We start from the raw sequence: 16,760 nt of genomic DNA on the forward strand, positions 1-16,760 counted from the left end.
TACTAAAAATCATTGTACATGTACATTGTACAAAGTTTAGAGCTACTATGAAATAATAAGCAGAAAAGGAAGGAATTATACCCAAATGCATTTTGCTTAAATATAGATGGTGGGATTAGGGGCAACTTTAATTCTCTATCCTTATTTTATTTCCCAAGTTTTAAGAGGTGTGTTAATTTTTTGTGTCACACACACACAAAGTTTGTTTAAAAAATATTGAGCTGCATTATATAATTTTGCAAAATTATCCAACTGAAAATGTTTACTCTGAATAATGAATCTATTGTTTTGTTTATTGTGGCATTTCTAAATGCCATATTTCTTTTAAATATGTTCTGTTTTTCAAAATGGATGTGCTGAGAACATCTAATTAGTATGGCCTAGACATGGGAAACGTGGAAGTAGCAACTGCTAGGTTCTATTTGCCACACCATATCAATTCATTCCATAGGCCTCAAAGTAACTTAGCTATGTCTGAATTTCTCCATAGTTACAGGAGAGGAACGTATACTGATCAGTAGCAAATTTTAATCTATTTTGGAGCACTGCTCTCAGAGTTTATAATATGTTATATATTCTTTTTCATACACTAAAACAGTTTGTTTCTTTGCTTCAGAATTTACTGGAATTCTACAATGATTCAGTTTTCTCATCTGTCAACTAGGAATAAAGACAGCTGCCTCACAGACTTACTATGAGGACTACATGAGATAAAGAAATGAAAAGCCCTCGACAGAGTCCCCCTTTTCCCTGCTCACCCTCCTCCCCAGTGCAGGCTAGATATTCTTCCTGGCAGATTCTTTCTACTGCAGTTATAAGACTGCTGAAATTTGACTCAAAGAAACCTGTCACCCATTCTGCTTTTCTTTCCATTCATTCTCTTCCTCTTTGCCCCTCATTTCTCTCTCCCTAAATCGTTCCTTTATGATTCAGAATACATTTTCAGTAGCTTCAAATGAGACTTTTACTTTCTGTAAAATCCCTGGGTCACTCAAGAAATATTTCACCCACATTTGAATAATTTGGCTTTAAACACAGTTTATATGTATGCTGCTTTTTTTACTCAAATAGTTTTAAAATAGCAAAAACACTTTAAAATGTTAAATTTCAATCAAATTCAGGATTTGTAGAAATCCTGATGCTATCAGGTCTGCAAAAACATTAGGAGAACACTTTGAGAATAAAACTTAATAGTCTGGTCTACCATTTTTCTAACAGTATCTAAAAAAAATTTCTAAAGCTTCCTGTGATTCTCAGATGTTGGTCTAAAGCCGCTTTGGTAAATTGGTCAAAAGTCTCATCTAATTCTGGCCCAAACACAATATAAGTCCAAATAAATATGGTTATTTCTAACTTTAAAACATATATAGGAGGTATGATAAAAAATACAGTAAATGATTAAATTAAAAAAATTTATTACAGTAAAAGTACATTGTCATTAATCCCCCTCAAAATACTCTCCCTCGCTTCGAACACACTTATCCCATCATTCTTGCCACTTTCTGAAGCAGTCCTGGAAGTCAACTTTCATGAGTGTCTTTCGTTGTGTTGTTGTGGCTGCCTCGATGTTCTGAATCGATTCAAAACATTTACCTTTCATGGTCATTTTGATTTTGGGGAAGAGCCAGAAGTTGAACAGTGTCATTTCTGGTGAATGAAGTGGATAAGGATACACCGTAATATTTTTATTTGACAGAAATTGCCATACAAGAAGCAATGTGTAACATGGAGCCTTTCTGTTGTGATCACAAAATATGGTGAATGTTGCTGCTGAGTGCCATCCAGAGGAAAGGCAGGGATCTTCAATGGGGAAGCGCCACATCAAACCTTAGTAACAGCTGTTTGGTGCAGTCGGTCGGGTGTGAGCTACGGTGGAGAGAATGTATTTTAAAGTTTGCAGTAAATCATCCTCCATCATGACAATGCTCCGTGTCACACATTGCTTCTGGTATATGGCAATTTCTGTCAAATAAAAACATTACAGTGTGTCCTCATCCACCTTATTCACTGGATCTGGCACCGTGGGACTTCTGGCTCTTCCCCAAAGACAAAATGATTCAAGACATCAAGGCAGCCACGACAGCACAACTAAAGACACTCAGGAAAGAGGACTTCCAGAAGTCCCTCAGAAAGTGGTAAGAATGATAGGATAAGTGTGTTCAAAGTAAGGGGAGTATTTTGAGGGGAATTAATGGCAATGTGTCTTTTACTGTAATAAAATTTTTTTAATTTAAATATTTACCATGTTGTTTGATCACACCTCATAAAGCAGAGACAAGCTTGAAGTTTTACTGAAAAGGGTAGATACTGTATTTTGGGAGATGTTCAGCTATCAGACTTTCTATCCTAAACTGGCGGGGCATGTGTGTAGGGGTGAATGGAAGAATTTTTAAGATCTTTACAGCAATATGATTAAAGCAGAGGGAAGAAAAGTCATATTTCAAAAACTGAGGATGAGGGATTTATATACTATAAATAGACCATTACATTGTCTGTTTGAAAATACTTGTTTTATTTTTATGCGTTAGTCATCTGTGTGTGTGTGTGTGTGTGTGTGTGTGTGTGTGTGTGTGTAGTGGGGGATAGAGGGATTGAGACTAGACTGTCCACCCGTCATTTGCCAGAGAGGTATTGACTATCAGATCGGGTGGTAGTGGGAGGTGTGCCCAGTTTAAAGATACAAACTGTTGATGGCTAGAGTTCACTCGAGCCTGTTGCTGTTGTTGATAGCTTACCGTCTACCCTTTTGAGGGTAGAAAACCTGCTTTTGGGCAAGTAATTGGATTCAACCTTCTCATTACTACATATAATGGAGATAATAATAGGTATCATTCAAAATCAAAATTAAATTTTTTTTTCTAAAATTTTTTCTTTTATTTGGTTTTAGTGTCAAGGTAATTTATTTTGAAATTTAAAATAGGAAATTAAAATTTTACTTTGACACAACATGGGCAATGGGTTAGTAATAACGAAGAAACACCCCCGTGTGGGTAATCTTATTCTGAATTGTTTGGTTAAAATTAGCCACACAAATTAAATATTTGTGCTTAATGACTAAAAATCTTCATTGAATTTTTAGATTAAAAAGATATCCAATATCTTAATTTTAGAGAAAAAGCAGCAGGGACCTGAGATCTAGGGGAGTCCTGGCTGGGATCCTCCAGGATTTGCTATTGTGATGTTACAATGCATCAATAAGGAGGAACTCCAGAACAGAACTAGAATTACTGTATATTACTTTGCATTCCTATAAAATGGTTAATCAAGTTTCTCCTTAAATTGGAAAAATGTATTTCAAGTCACAAGTTCTGGATTCTGATAAACTTCTGTATTAACTTAAAGACAGATATTGTTCATTCTCATTAGACATCTTTTCCACGGAAACTGTGAAAGACATACAAATATAGATTTTTCTTATACGTTTTTTTCCCTCTTTTGAAGAGCAGTGATCTAGTAGTATTACATTAGCATTCAAATGACAGGCGTGTAAATGATGGGTCAGAGTCAAGTACAATGTTACAGATTTTAAATTCAAATCAAACTAAAGGAATTTAAGAATTAAAATTTGATTTGCTGATGGCTCCTAAAGTTTTGTGTCAATCAAAGAAAAAACAAACAAAACCTAACTGGGGTGCAAAGGAATCTTACTTTACACAAAATATATCTGAGAAGTTGACTATAAATTGTATTTAAGTGCCATATTACAATTATGGAAAATGTTTCTCTAAAATACGCACTCCATAATTTATCTGCAATTAATTTGTTTCATATTTAATTGAAATAAATTATTTCATAATTAATTTGTATTATAGCGTCTTTTGCTATACTGTTCACATTACCTGGGGAAGGCATTAGTTATCAATGAATTTTTTTGTAAGAAAACATAAGAAACAATACTATCTTGTTACCCTGGAAATAAGACCTAGCCAGAGAAGAAGCCCTAGCATGATTCCTCCAGGATATGGAGGGCACGCACCCCTTACATGAAGGTTTTATGACCTGTTGCAGGGACAAGGGTGCCTTTTCCACAAACTCCTTCAGATTAAAATATTCAGTATGCCAAGTTGCCATATTTTGGCACCTAAAATCGTGCAAGGGCTTATTTTCCAGCTAGGTCTTATTTTCGAGGAAACAGGGTATGAAATGACAGCTAAACACTAAAGGTATTATTTAAGACCTTCCTAATTAAAGTGTGTCCTGAGTTAAAATCAAGCACTATTAAAAGCTATATTAATATTTTTTGGAGCCCGAAGATATCACTTAGAATATTAAGGCTCCAATAACAAATTCTAAATTCTTTTTGCAGATCATCTCTCTAAAAGAAGCAATGAAACATAAAAATTACTGTATTAAACATCAATTTGGGGATCAGCTTACTTACCAAATAGGATCTATCTTTTTTGTTAGTGACATGGCCACAACTAACTCTAATTCAAATGAGTAATTAATGCTCCCGATGTTTGATGGTGGTTGTGAAAGACTGCTATAACCGGAAAAGAATTATTCACTCTTTGTAATAGGATGTGCAAAAATGACCCAACAAACGAACGCATGAAGAGAGACAATAACAGTAGAAAACACTCAGTACTTTACTAAACAGCAGGTGCTGTTTCGAACACTTTACTACATTCATTTAATCCTCATAATAGCTCTACAAGTTAGAGACTGTTTTCATTCTCTACTTTACAGATGTGAAAACTTAGTCACTTGCCAAAGGTCACCTGGTAAAATGGTGGAGGAAGGACCCAATTCCTGTTAGCCTGGTTTCAGGGTCTGTGCTCTCACCCATTGCTCTTTATCTCCAGATTTGCCTCAAGGTTCCAGTAACTCAGTGATGGCTCTAGTAATATGGACACACAATTCCACTCCTTATTCACGAGTGTCAGCCTAGCTCAATCCTCTACACAAAAGCATTTTCTAGCTAATATGGATATTTTGGCAGTTTCAGTCTTCACCCTGGAATGTATCGCAAAATGCACAATTCTAACAGATTATTTACTTTTAGTTGATCTCAACCCGGAGCCTAAAATGCTTCAGAAGGGGTTCAATCAGATAATATGAAAATTGAGGACAGTAAAGCTCACACTACTAAATTTACCACAGTGTGTTTCACATTTGTGATTGGACCTAAATTTCTAAAACTCGTACATCTGATTTGCTGTCTTAGTGAGTTCAGCTCATCTCCCTTTCTACTTCCAATAAATAAAACATACCAGCCAATGTTGTCCAAGGCAAGTTTGCAGACACATATCTGAATTTAGTATCATTCTCGTTCAGATCAAATGTCAGGGTTAACGCAGAGCCTTTCAGGTGGCCTGCTTGGCTGCCCTTTGCCCAGGAGCCTTTTTTTGCTTTTCTCAGTTTCACAAAAAGTATAGCAACATGTTACAGCTCTCGTTGAAACTGTACATGGGAGATTATAGTTGTCAGACAAGAGCCTGCCCAGAGGATATTCATACTTAAATGTACACTCATTTATATCACAATCTTTGAATCGCAGAAATGTCACCATTGCTTAGTAGTGATCAAATAAAAACATTTCAATAGCAGAGCTATAATAAATAACTTTAGGTTAAATAGCAGTTGGTTTAAACTTTAAAATGCCAAGAGTGTAGAGAGGCAAGGGACCAGTGATAGCAGCAGAATAGTTTTGGGATCTCCCAGGATCCCTTCATGAAAATGGTAAGAACAGCAAGGGAAAAAAAAAAAATTAACAGGCAACATCTTTACCAAAAATTAGGTAAAAAACATTCCTTGGAACTCTAAAACGCTAGTAGGTAGAATCAAATTATCCCTAGCAACAAGAAGGGGGTGGCCACAGCTGTGCTGGCAAAAGTGAAGGTTCGAAAAAGTGGAATTGTTAGGGTCCAAAGAGCCATGGAACCCAGCAATCACCACGTCATCATCCAAAGGAGGAGCCCCTGCTGAAATGAGAACGCCATGAGTGAATCTAAGAACCACGGTGGGAAATGAGAGGGGGCTTGGCAGGGTCTTTTTTGCCAATGACTGTAAGGAAAGGTCCCATCCTGGACCCCAAAGGCCTGGAAACGCCCAGTGGAACTTCTTTTATAGAAGGACAGGCCCCGTGCTGGGGAGAAACTGTTGAGGGTAGAACACAATACAAGTGTCAAGAGACAGCTAGCTAACAATTAAGGCTGACTAAAATTGAGACAATAGACATTATGTGCCACCTGGTGTGAGTGATCCCCAAAGGAAAAGTATTTTTGCCAAAAAACTTAAAACCTGAAACAACCCTCGCCTCTATATCTAACTTCTGGTTTATAAAAAATATGGAGGGGAAAGGAATATGTTAAATACCAGATAATGCAATCAGCCAAATGTGGTAAATCCTACAGTATAAATAACCTTGTCTCTTCAACAAATAAATGGCATGATGATCAACAAATAAATGGGGAGTAAGGGGAAGGCAGATCAAAAAAGAACTAAAGATATATTGGCTAAATTAAATAGGTGGATTTTGTTTGGATTCTGATTTGAAATCATCAACTCTTAAAAAAACATTTTTGAGATAACCAGAGGAAACTGAACATGGACTGTGCATTAGGCTGTATAAAGGAATTACCATTAATTTTGTAGGTGTGATAATGGTATTGTGGCATATATATTTTTTAAAGGTCCTCATCTGTGAAAGTTACTTAGAGATGCATGTGCCAATATATTGGGTTGTCGGAAAAGTCATGACATATTTTTTCTTTGTTTTCTGTTGCAAAAATGCGTCATGACTTTTCCGACAACCCAATAATAATATGATGTCTGGGATTTACTTTAAAACATTCCTGGGACCTGCTGCGTGAGCATGAGAGAGGCCACAATTCTGTTTCAAAGTATCTTTGAGCTTGTGGAGTAGATGCTAGGAGCAAAGCTCACCCTCATCAGATGAAAAATTTATGGACAAGAAGTTATCATTGAAATTAAATGGTGGCAGACATGTCCAAGGAATGTTGTGAGTACTTGATCCCTTTATGAATCTTTTGATAGATGAATGTGTAGTGACGGCAAGTACGGGGCCACAGAACAATACTGGAATGGTGGTAATATGAAGAAATAGTATCATCATGTTAGAAGACTTGAATGAGTATAAACAAAGGCTGTGTTCACCAGAGAAATCAATTGCTTCCAAATGTCCCGTCTCTAAAGGGCCTATTTTACTATGATGTAAAAACATTTTCATATCAATTTTTTTTGTTAAATACACGTTTGTAACAACAACAAAAAAATCCTCACAAAAAAGAAGTGGAATAGTTGAAATAAGAATGACAAAATCTTGATAATTGATGCTAATGGTAGTTCATTAGACCTTTTTTGTTTTTGCATGACTGAAAAATGTCAAAATAAAACATTTTAAAAAGTCTGTGTAGAACACAATTTAAAATATCTGATCACTATATTAAATTCTATAAAACAAAAGGAGCAAAGGGCAATAGGAGTTATTTTAAAATGCTCAAAAATTTCTTCAATCTTTTTGGGTGAGGTAATTGTCATGTATTTTAGGTTAGTCTATTAATAGAAAGACAAAACTAAAATTTACCATCATTTAAAAATATGTTATAATAAGTTTTTGTGAATTTTTTGCCAAGTTTAAAACATTCTCCAAAGAGAACACTGTCTGTAGCACCGATTTCCCAGGCAAGGTGATTGTGTCTGGTGCCATTCTTTTAAACTTTCTTCCCTCTTGCTCCAACAGAAGACAAACCACATTTCCAAGATTGTTAAATTATTACCTAGGAAAGAGCTTTGGCAATTTCCCATTCAGTCACATTTTCCAGTCATTTGGTTCACATGTTTATAGACCTAGTTGTTCACTTTAAGCCAAAGTCCAGGAGGGACTCAGCTCCAGGCAATTCTTTGTTTTGTTTCCTTCAATTTTGACATTTCTATGAGTTAGCTATTATACAATATTATCACAGCTTACTGCTTTCTGACTCATATTACCCAGGAGACAATTCAGGAATGAACTTGGACTAGAATTTTATATAGCATGCTGAGTTTCCTAAAGGTTTTGGTGCCTATTTGTCTATAATCTGTGAAGATCCTTTTCCTTTTCTTTACCACACAATATATTATTGAAATAGTTCAAGTGCCCTGCAGTGTATTTCTACAATTTTCTTAGCCATAGGCAATGACTGTAATGAGAAGTAGATACCCGATCTCATTTGGCAGGTCAAACCATGGAGCAGGTCAAAGCTGCCTCCTCCTTTTCTGTTCCATTTGCATTATACAGTTTGCTTCTTTGGTTTTTGAACACATGCCAGCTCTTCTCAAAGAAGCCTCTGGGCTCTAATATTCATTTGTTTTCTATATTTATAAATGTAAATACTACGTAATTTCCCCAAGTGACTGAATCACCTCAAAACGACCTAAAGAGGGTTTCAAAAGTGCAAATGATGTGGTGATCACTGTGTAAGGTATATAAATGTCTAGTCACTATGCTGGTTACCTGAAACTAATATAATATTGTATGTCAACTAAAATAAAAACTAAATTTTAAAAAAGACAAAAAAATCAGAAATGAAGAAGTGCGTATAATTTGGGAAACAGAGACAGCAATATTGAGCCCATTGATAAGACAGTGGGAGGCAGAATAGTGAAGGAAGACTTTATTTCTTGTTTCCAAATACACATATACACTCAGCGATGTAAGAGTTGGAACCACTTCTTATTCTTCTGAGGGACTGTGGAAGTGACCCAGAACTCTTAATCTCAGTTTTCCCTCCTCCCCTTGGAGGTAATACTTGTCATAACTTTTTTAGATGATGCAAAAAGATGACTAGATTACTGTTTGTGAGCCAGTTTGAGCTCTTTGTTAGAAGGATGTCAGGTACGTAGTCAGCAAGGTATAAAACTGGAGGTGCAAGTGAGTAATTACAGGGCACCACATAGTTTTCAAAGGCAGAGTCAAAACTTTGTACATCAGCTATTACAATAATTGGGAAAAGGGCATCAGGATGTTAATTATTCTGAACTTATTTAAAAGCCTTGAATTCTTTAACATACCTTTGCTGACATAATTTATGTACATGCTATATGACAAGTCCTTTTCTGATCAAATAGAATGAGGACACAGGTGTCTAAGATTAGATAATAGGAAAGAAAAAAAAAACATCCTAAAATTCCAAACTGATTACAGATATAAATAGGCATTCATGAAGATCATCAGTAATATATTGAAACTGAGAGAATCAATGGGAGCGGAGGAGGAATGAATAGACTGATGAAAGGACAGAACAAATAGGAAGTTTCAAAGGTGAGACTGAAGAGAGGAAATGACTCAGCCGCAGTTTAGGGAGGAACTTCCAGTTAGGCGCGTTGGTTGTAGGTGATAATATGGTCTGGGGAAGCTCATTACCCACAGAAGACACGATTCTAGGAGCTCACTCAGGAGTTATGGACACAAAGTACAAGTCAATAATGTAAAAAATATTTTCTCACCTGAAACTACTATAATATTGTATGTCAACGATAAGTGAACGTTTTTTTTAATTTAAAAAAATTAATTAAAAAATAATTTCAACAGTAGAAAATCTTGGTGTCCTTTACTTTTAATACTCAGGGGAGTTCTGATCATTGGACCTTAAGTGATCACTACTATAATGTTAGCAAAAACTAATAAAAAATGATTGAGGGGAAGGAAAAATATTTATATTAGTCTAGTCTCATTTTAACTTATTCATCAGACATTTATTGGGATCTCACTCTCCCAGCCACTGGAGGTACAGCTGTGAACAAGAGGGGCATGTATCCTGCAGATAAATGACTATGATCTGGGAAGAACATGGCCAAAGATTACACTGATATTAATAAAACAGTGTTTAAAGTGAATGTAGATACATTCTATTGTAACTCTTCAAATAGGGAGCACATTTGAAACTTTAAAGAAACAATTTGAAGAGGGATCTGGGCAGATATTGAGAAAGCCATGGTGGTTGTTGCTAAGTAATTTGCCTAAAACTAGACTGGAAATCCTGTGAGTGCAGAGATTATGTTTGTTTGGTTCACAGTGGGCCATCAGGGACTTGCAGAGTATCTGAAAAATAGGAGCCAGTCAAGAAATCTTTAAAAAATAAATGAGTGAAGCAAAGATTTGCAGTGCCTGTTATGTGCAGGTTTCGCTTTCACAGTGATTAGGATGAATGTAGCTGACCAGTACACAGACAATTTGAATACAGTGTAATATGTAATAGGAGCTAAGCATGAGATACTATTAGGATGGGGTCTCTAAATAACTCAGGGATTTGGAAAGCTTGGAGGAAGTAATGCTTGAGCTAGGTTTTGAAGGAAGAAGGTAAGGAAAGGCAATGGGGCACAGCATGTGTTAAATTCCTGTGGAATGAGACATCATTATACATTTGAGGAACCCCAAACAGTGCAGTTTGGCTGGAGAGGAGAATAGGGTGCCACGATGGTGTGATGGTAGATTAGGTGGTAGGGAATATCTAGAATTTGAAGGACCTTTATATACTATGCTAAAATTTGGGCTTTATTCTAAATCTGGTGATCGCTAAAATATTGTAAGTAGGAAATGATAGGATCAGACTTGCTTTATGATCACTCTGACATCAGTAGTAGTGAGAGATAGGGGAAGGATAGAGGTGGGAAAGCTTACAACATGAATAAAGATTATGGGATAGGTATGAAAGAGGTTGGATGTGGGAGCTGAGTTAAAGAAAGGTACTAGAATGACTGCCAGGCCTCATGTTTGAATGTAGTGCCACTTAATGAGATAAATAATAGAAGAGGAGCAAGCAGAGGTGTTTTTTGTTTTTGTTTTTTTCTTTTTGGAGGTGAATGGGGAGGAAAGAAAAGGATTATAATTCCAGTCTTTACTTGAGCTTGAGGTACCAGTGGGAAATATAAGTGTGCTTGTCTGCTTCTTTTGATGCCACATCCTCTCACAAATGTTTCTTGTACATAGATCTTGAGGTAGCATGGGGTTTCTGAGCTTTTATGTGCTATATGGACCCTCAAAAAGGAGCAGGATTGAACAAGCAGGTTGCATGTTGGTCCCTATTAAATGGAGAAATAGTACTTTTAATAATGTGGAGAAATAGTTCTTAATAAAATGGGGAAATAATTCTTAATAATACTGTGACCTAAGACCTCATTTCGTATATAAATAAAACATGGCAGCATGGATAACAAGTCCAATCTGCTTTCCATTAAACAGTAAAGCAGATATGATAGAATAAGATGTACTACTTTATCTCTTTGAAATTACACTGAGTGGTCATATATATTCCACAGAGAAAATGTTATTTGTAGTAGAGAAGAAAGAAAAATTAACGTAACCCATTTTTTATGCAAGTTTCTTGCATAGCTGTAATTACTAAACCTCTTTTCCTTATTATGTTGTTAAATATTATTTTTGTGCTATTTTTCAACCAAATGGTTATTAGCTATATTAACTTTTAGAGACTTACTATGTCATTAAGGATGTTTCCTGGCAACTTATGCACATAAAAACACTATGGTACTTAAAAGATTAACCTTGTCTTTTATGTATTACATTCACTCAAACAACATTTAATGACCCAAGCAAACATCTTTAGCCATTCATCTAGGATTCTAAGTTGCATTCACGATGCTTTCATTTACTTCCATCAAGAGATCGTTATGAATGATAATACTCGCAAGCTCATTCACTTCTAAAACATCACATTGTTAGTCTAATCAGTCTCCTTCCAAGTTATCTTTCTCCTTTCACCCACCATCTAAAGATCTAAACTTTTTCATTACCTCCCCTCGTCTCAAGAAAAAAAAATAAAAACAATCGCTCCTGCTCTCCTCCCAAATCCCCAAGACACAACTCAACCCAGAATCAGAAAGAAGAGGGGAGACAAAGTGGAACACGTTGCGACGGGCGACCGGGAGCACAGAATTGGGACCAAAGCCGGGGCTCGAAACGTAGACGGGGAATCATTCACCACGTCCGGAAGGATCTGGGCTACATGCCACAAGAGAACGTCCCAAAAGTCCTGGAAACTGGCTGGTGCTAAGAACCAGAGAAAGAGCGAGTGACAGGCAGAGAAAGAGGTCCGACCCTCTGGGACTGCCTGAAACACGCTAGGAATGCAAAAGAAACGTCAGGAATCCGGGACTGGCAGCAGCCGGCCGGAGCGATCAGCCAGGTTAAAGCCCAGCTCCAAAGGCAGACACATCGCTTGTGTGGGAACTGCGCGCACTAGGGGCTGACTGAACGAGGGAAACTGAGTACTGGGAAGCCTGAAACCGACTCGCTTCCAAAAGTCGGAGTCAGTGGCCCACTATCCGGTCCTCTCCGCTTGACACCCGGAGCGAGTCTGGGGGCGGGCCTATGGGCGGGGCCGGAGCGCCTTCCCCGCCTCTTAACGGCAACCTTGACGGCGTCCTCAGTGCGCCTGCGTAGGGTGAGGCCGGACTCTATTTGGCTACTAGGCATGCAGCGGCAGCGGCGTTCCCTACCCGGCATGCTGTGCGGAGTGACGGGCCTACGTCTATCCCCTTCCCAACCCTGCCCTCTCTCCCCCCTCCCGCCGCGTCCCCCCCCTTCCCTAAAGTGAGTGAGTGAGACGGGCAGACGGAGGAGGGACTGTAATGGCGGCGGCCGGCAGCTCCCTGCTCTGACCCACGGCAGGCGTACAGCAACCACCCCCTCCCCGCCCCACTCCCAGCCGGCCTCCGCCCCGCCACCAGCGCGAGGCCACCCTCCCCGGCCCTTCCCCCAGCCGTCGGCGTCTCGCCCTGCGCCCCGGCCGGGGCCCCACACACAATGGACGAGCTCGCCGGAGGCGGTGGTGGCGGCCCGGGGATGGCGGCCCCTCCACGGCAGCAGCAGGGATCTGGGGGGAACATGAGCCTTTCGCCAGGGGGAAATGGAGCGGCGGGCGGCGGAGGTCTTCCGGCCGCCGAGGGAGCGGGTCCCGCGGCAGGCCCGGAGCTGTCCCGGCCGCAGCAGTACACTATCCCGGGGATCCTGCACTACATCCAGCACGAGTGGGCTCGGTTCGAGATGGAGCGGGCGCACTGGGAGGTGGAGCGGGCCGAACTGCAGGTACCTCGCTGGGGTCGGTGTGTGGGACGGCTGCGGCCGCGGGGTTCCCGGTGGGGGGTGGGGCCGGGACTCCCCTCTGTCGGAACCCGTGGCCGTGGGAGGACAAGTGGAACCTACCTGTGCGGCTCAGGGGGCGTTGGACCTAGCCACAGCTCTTCCTAGAGTTCTCCTTCCCCTTTCCCGCAGAAGCTGGTTCCCCAACCCTCACTAGCTGCGCGGTGCGGGCTTCCTTGGGGCAGCCATTTTGGCTTTTAGTATGGCGTCTGCGGGGGCTCCTCCGGAGGCGGCCTGCCCGGGCCTCCGGGGCTTGGGGCTGGGCTCCTCTCTGTGGGAGAGTCCGGCGTGGGGGCTGCTGGATACCGAGCTTGTTCTTGTTTGTGCCTCTTGAGATGGAGAACTCGAGAAGAGAGACTGGGATGGGCATTTTACCACCTTTTCCCGGATCACCCCTCTTTCCGATTTGGCACGTCTGGCCCCCTCCTCTGGAGTTGGTACGCACTTGCCCCTTGACAGCCACGCGTCTTTCCAGGTCTACTACCAAGCACAATGACTTTGCGCTGAACTGTGAAGTTTTTTCATTTCCTACCGCTAACTTTAAGTACCTTCTTACTTGGGATGCTGCCGTAATCACTTTAGATTCCCTATTCTTACTTTAGTGACTGACTCAGCAAGCCTTCTCCATACAGGCATACCTTGGCGGTATTGCGGTTTAGTTCCAAACCACCGCAATAAAGCGAATCGCAAAGCTTTTGCTTGTGGAGGGTCTTGCCTTCAGTTTGTAAACGCAGCATCTGTGGAGCGCAATAATGCGAAGCGCAATAAAACGAGGTCTGCCTGTACTGAATGTTTCATTTTAGGGTACCCTTCACGAGGCCTCCCCCCTCTATCCCCAGTTTTACCCATAAAAAGCAAAACCAGGCTATCTGTTGTCTTTGTGAAACGACTGAGAAAAGATTTAGTATTACCTGGGAGTAAGACGTACTTGTCTCACATTACTAACTCAGAGGGGAAGCAAAGTTAAATATCCCCAGGACCCTTCATAATTAAGCCTGACTCGATCCTGCTAAGGTGAAACTTGGATGGGCTGGTTTAACTAACTTTTGGAAGATACTGGTAGTTTAAGGGCTCATGTCTTGGATTTCAGAACGGCTACATCTTTTTAAAAGGATTGTTCAACTTTTTTTGGGTATTTGTGTTTATTTTTGAATCCTTTCCTGGTCAAATTTAGGCTTAGAAGAAAAAAACATGCATCTAAGTAGTGTTGCACCTGTTTTTCAGGCTGATATATATTTAGAATGTAAGCAGTATTGTTAGCTGAAATATATGTCATATATGCCTACAGTAAATAGGAAAAGGCGTTTAAAGAAGGAATATTGAATTAACTTAGAAAGGGTGTTCTCCAACAAATACATAACCCTTCAGTTTGATTTTGGACTAGTAAACTTTTATTTGACTTAGTAAACTTTTAAAAAGTAAGAATACTTTTGTATTTTGACACTTCATCGAGTCTAGAAAAAATTAATTATAAATTAGCACCTGTTAGTCAATTCAGTGTTTTAGAATTGTATTTTCGTATACTACTGGGCTTTCGAAAATAACTTTCAAATAGCTTAAGTCAAAATTGTCTTATTTCTTTTAACTTCTGTATAGTCTTCTTTAACATATTTGGGATTTATATTCTGTTGATACACAACTTTCTATTACATCATGTTACAAACTTAATATTCTGTGTGAGTGAAGATAGTAAAGCATTTATTTTTAAAAATTGCATGTACAAGTGCATTGAGGCTTGGGCTCACTAAATAGTACTTCACCAGTCCCTGATACAGGGTTTATAACCTTTGTACTGTTATATGAAAGCTTGGATTATACCACTTTTCAAGTTAGCAATTGCATTAGTCATTCATAAGCTTCACTAATGTAAATAGCTGAGAAAATGTCTTTTGTTTGAATTAGTAAAATACATACATTAGTAAAGTCTATATTGTCTGTATAGCTCTTGCTTTCCTGTCTAGTTCTCTCCTTGACAGTAACAGAAAAGGCTTTTAAGGGAGATTCCTTTTACTTGTTTGCTTTCAGTTGATCAACTTTTGGCGTATTTCTTCATTCTAAGCGTTTTGTTTGTTTGCTTATTTTGAAGAAGTTCTAGTGTTTTTAAACTCTTAATTTCTTCCAGGGATTGTCATAATTTCATACTGATTGTTTTGGAATAAAATGTTCATGATTATGTTTATGTGTTTCTGTTTTATGTATTTCTCTGCAATGTTTTATTGGGTTACTTAGGATGGTTTCAGGTTTGCTTCTGGAATATTGAATTTATGTTAGGTGCGATCAGTTTTTAGTAAGATTGTGCACATTTAAAAATGTATGTGTTGAATAAAAATTTATTGGGAGTGTTTAAGTGAAGCATCAATAAATTTAAACTATAAACTTATTTTTAAGGAAGATTAAAAAACAAGACAGCTTACATATTGTATATGTAAGCCTTGGGTACAGTGGTCACCTATACATAGATTTAAAGTATTCAATGTTAAAACTATTCAGTAATTGGAATAGGAAGAGGCTAAGGTGTACCTATTTTGATGTAAAATTTCAATATGGAATCATGTTTTTCCTGGCTTTGGAAAGGACTTTAAATTGGAACTTTGTAGTATGGTTCTTTCTGTAAAAGGAATTTGGGGTAAAGGGCTGTCTTAGAAACTTGGAACTAAGCCAAAGGATCATGTCTTGTGACTTTTTATCTTTGTGACGGTTCCTTACTTTGGACTGAGGTAAAGCTTTGTTAGTAAGGCTCTAGGACAGTGATTCCTAAATAAAAGTGCTAGTCAGAACCACTTGTAAAACTGTAAAAAATATGCAGGCCTCTGCCTCATTCTCCAGAGACTTAGAAAAAAATGGACTGTGGATTTTGGCAATTCATGTTATATAAAAATTATAACTGACATTTAATTGGCACTATAACCTTATGAAGTAGGTATCATTTCTGTTTCACAGATGAGGAGACAAAGTTAGGTTAAATAACTTTGCCTTAAGTACTGTAGCTGATATTTGAACCCAAATTTGTCTGAATCCAAAGCCTGTGGTCTTATTACTACTCTTATAATCACTGTGCTGTGTTGTCATCTTAGCATTTTTCATAGAAGTGGAATCTGCCCTGTAATATTTTGTCTACCATTAAATGGCATACACTTCAGTACACTTCAACAAAGTTTTTTTGAGCTCTCATAATATGTCAAGTCTAGTTGATGTATGTTTCCAACATGTCCTTGTATTTTTCTCTGTACATTTCTCATACAAAATGCTTATTTGTCAAGAATGAAAATATGACACAGATAATACATAGAAAATGTAGTCCAGGGGTTTGTATTGTAAAACTACTAATTCTCCACCAAATATAAAAATTTTAATTTGAGTTTGCACACTTGGGCATACAGATTTGTCATAACACGACAGATGTTGCCAACTAATGATCTTTCATTAATAGGAGATATTTCACTTATACATAACTTGATTTCTTCATTTTTAGTGGGGGAGTACTTTGTTTCCCCTACATTGTTTCCTTTTAATGTCATCGTTTTCTTAGAGTAGTCTAGAATAATGATTTGCAAATCCTGGTGCCTTTTGTATTAGAAGATTTTTATGAATCCATGAAATTACAAAAAATAAGAACTGGGGCCGGCCGAGTGGCGCGATGGTTAAGAACTCGCTTGGG

General features: G+C 38.6%; 2 protein-coding genes across 5 annotated transcripts in view; one reads left to right on the forward strand and one right to left on the reverse strand.

The window, feature by feature from the left end:
* Positions 1-16,742, reverse strand: part of AP4S1 (adaptor related protein complex 4 subunit sigma 1) — a 40,919-nt gene extending 24,177 nt beyond the window's left edge. Inside the window, exon 1 of the mRNA XM_019654283.1 lies at positions 13,166-16,742. The gene's annotated coding sequence lies outside the window, so the exon portion shown is untranslated. The remainder of the gene's footprint in view (positions 1-13,165) is intronic.
* Positions 12,470-16,760, forward strand: part of STRN3 (striatin 3) — a 107,140-nt gene continuing 102,849 nt past the window's right edge. For 2 of the 4 annotated variants that reach the window (XM_019654281.1, XM_019654280.1), the window contains exon 1: positions 12,472-13,048. In XM_019654281.1, coding sequence (XP_019509826.1) covers positions 12,767-13,048 — 282 coding nt within the window. In that variant the 5' untranslated portion in view covers positions 12,472-12,766. Of the gene's footprint in view, positions 13,049-16,760 lie in introns of all 4 variants that reach the window. The other 2 variants (XM_019654279.1, XM_019654282.1) reach the window with 2 other exon arrangements.

Source organism: Hipposideros armiger, unplaced genomic scaffold, assembly GCF_001890085.2.
Source record: "Hipposideros armiger isolate ML-2016 unplaced genomic scaffold, ASM189008v1 scaffold_218, whole genome shotgun sequence".
Lineage (NCBI taxonomy): Eukaryota > Metazoa > Chordata > Mammalia > Chiroptera > Hipposideridae > Hipposideros > Hipposideros armiger.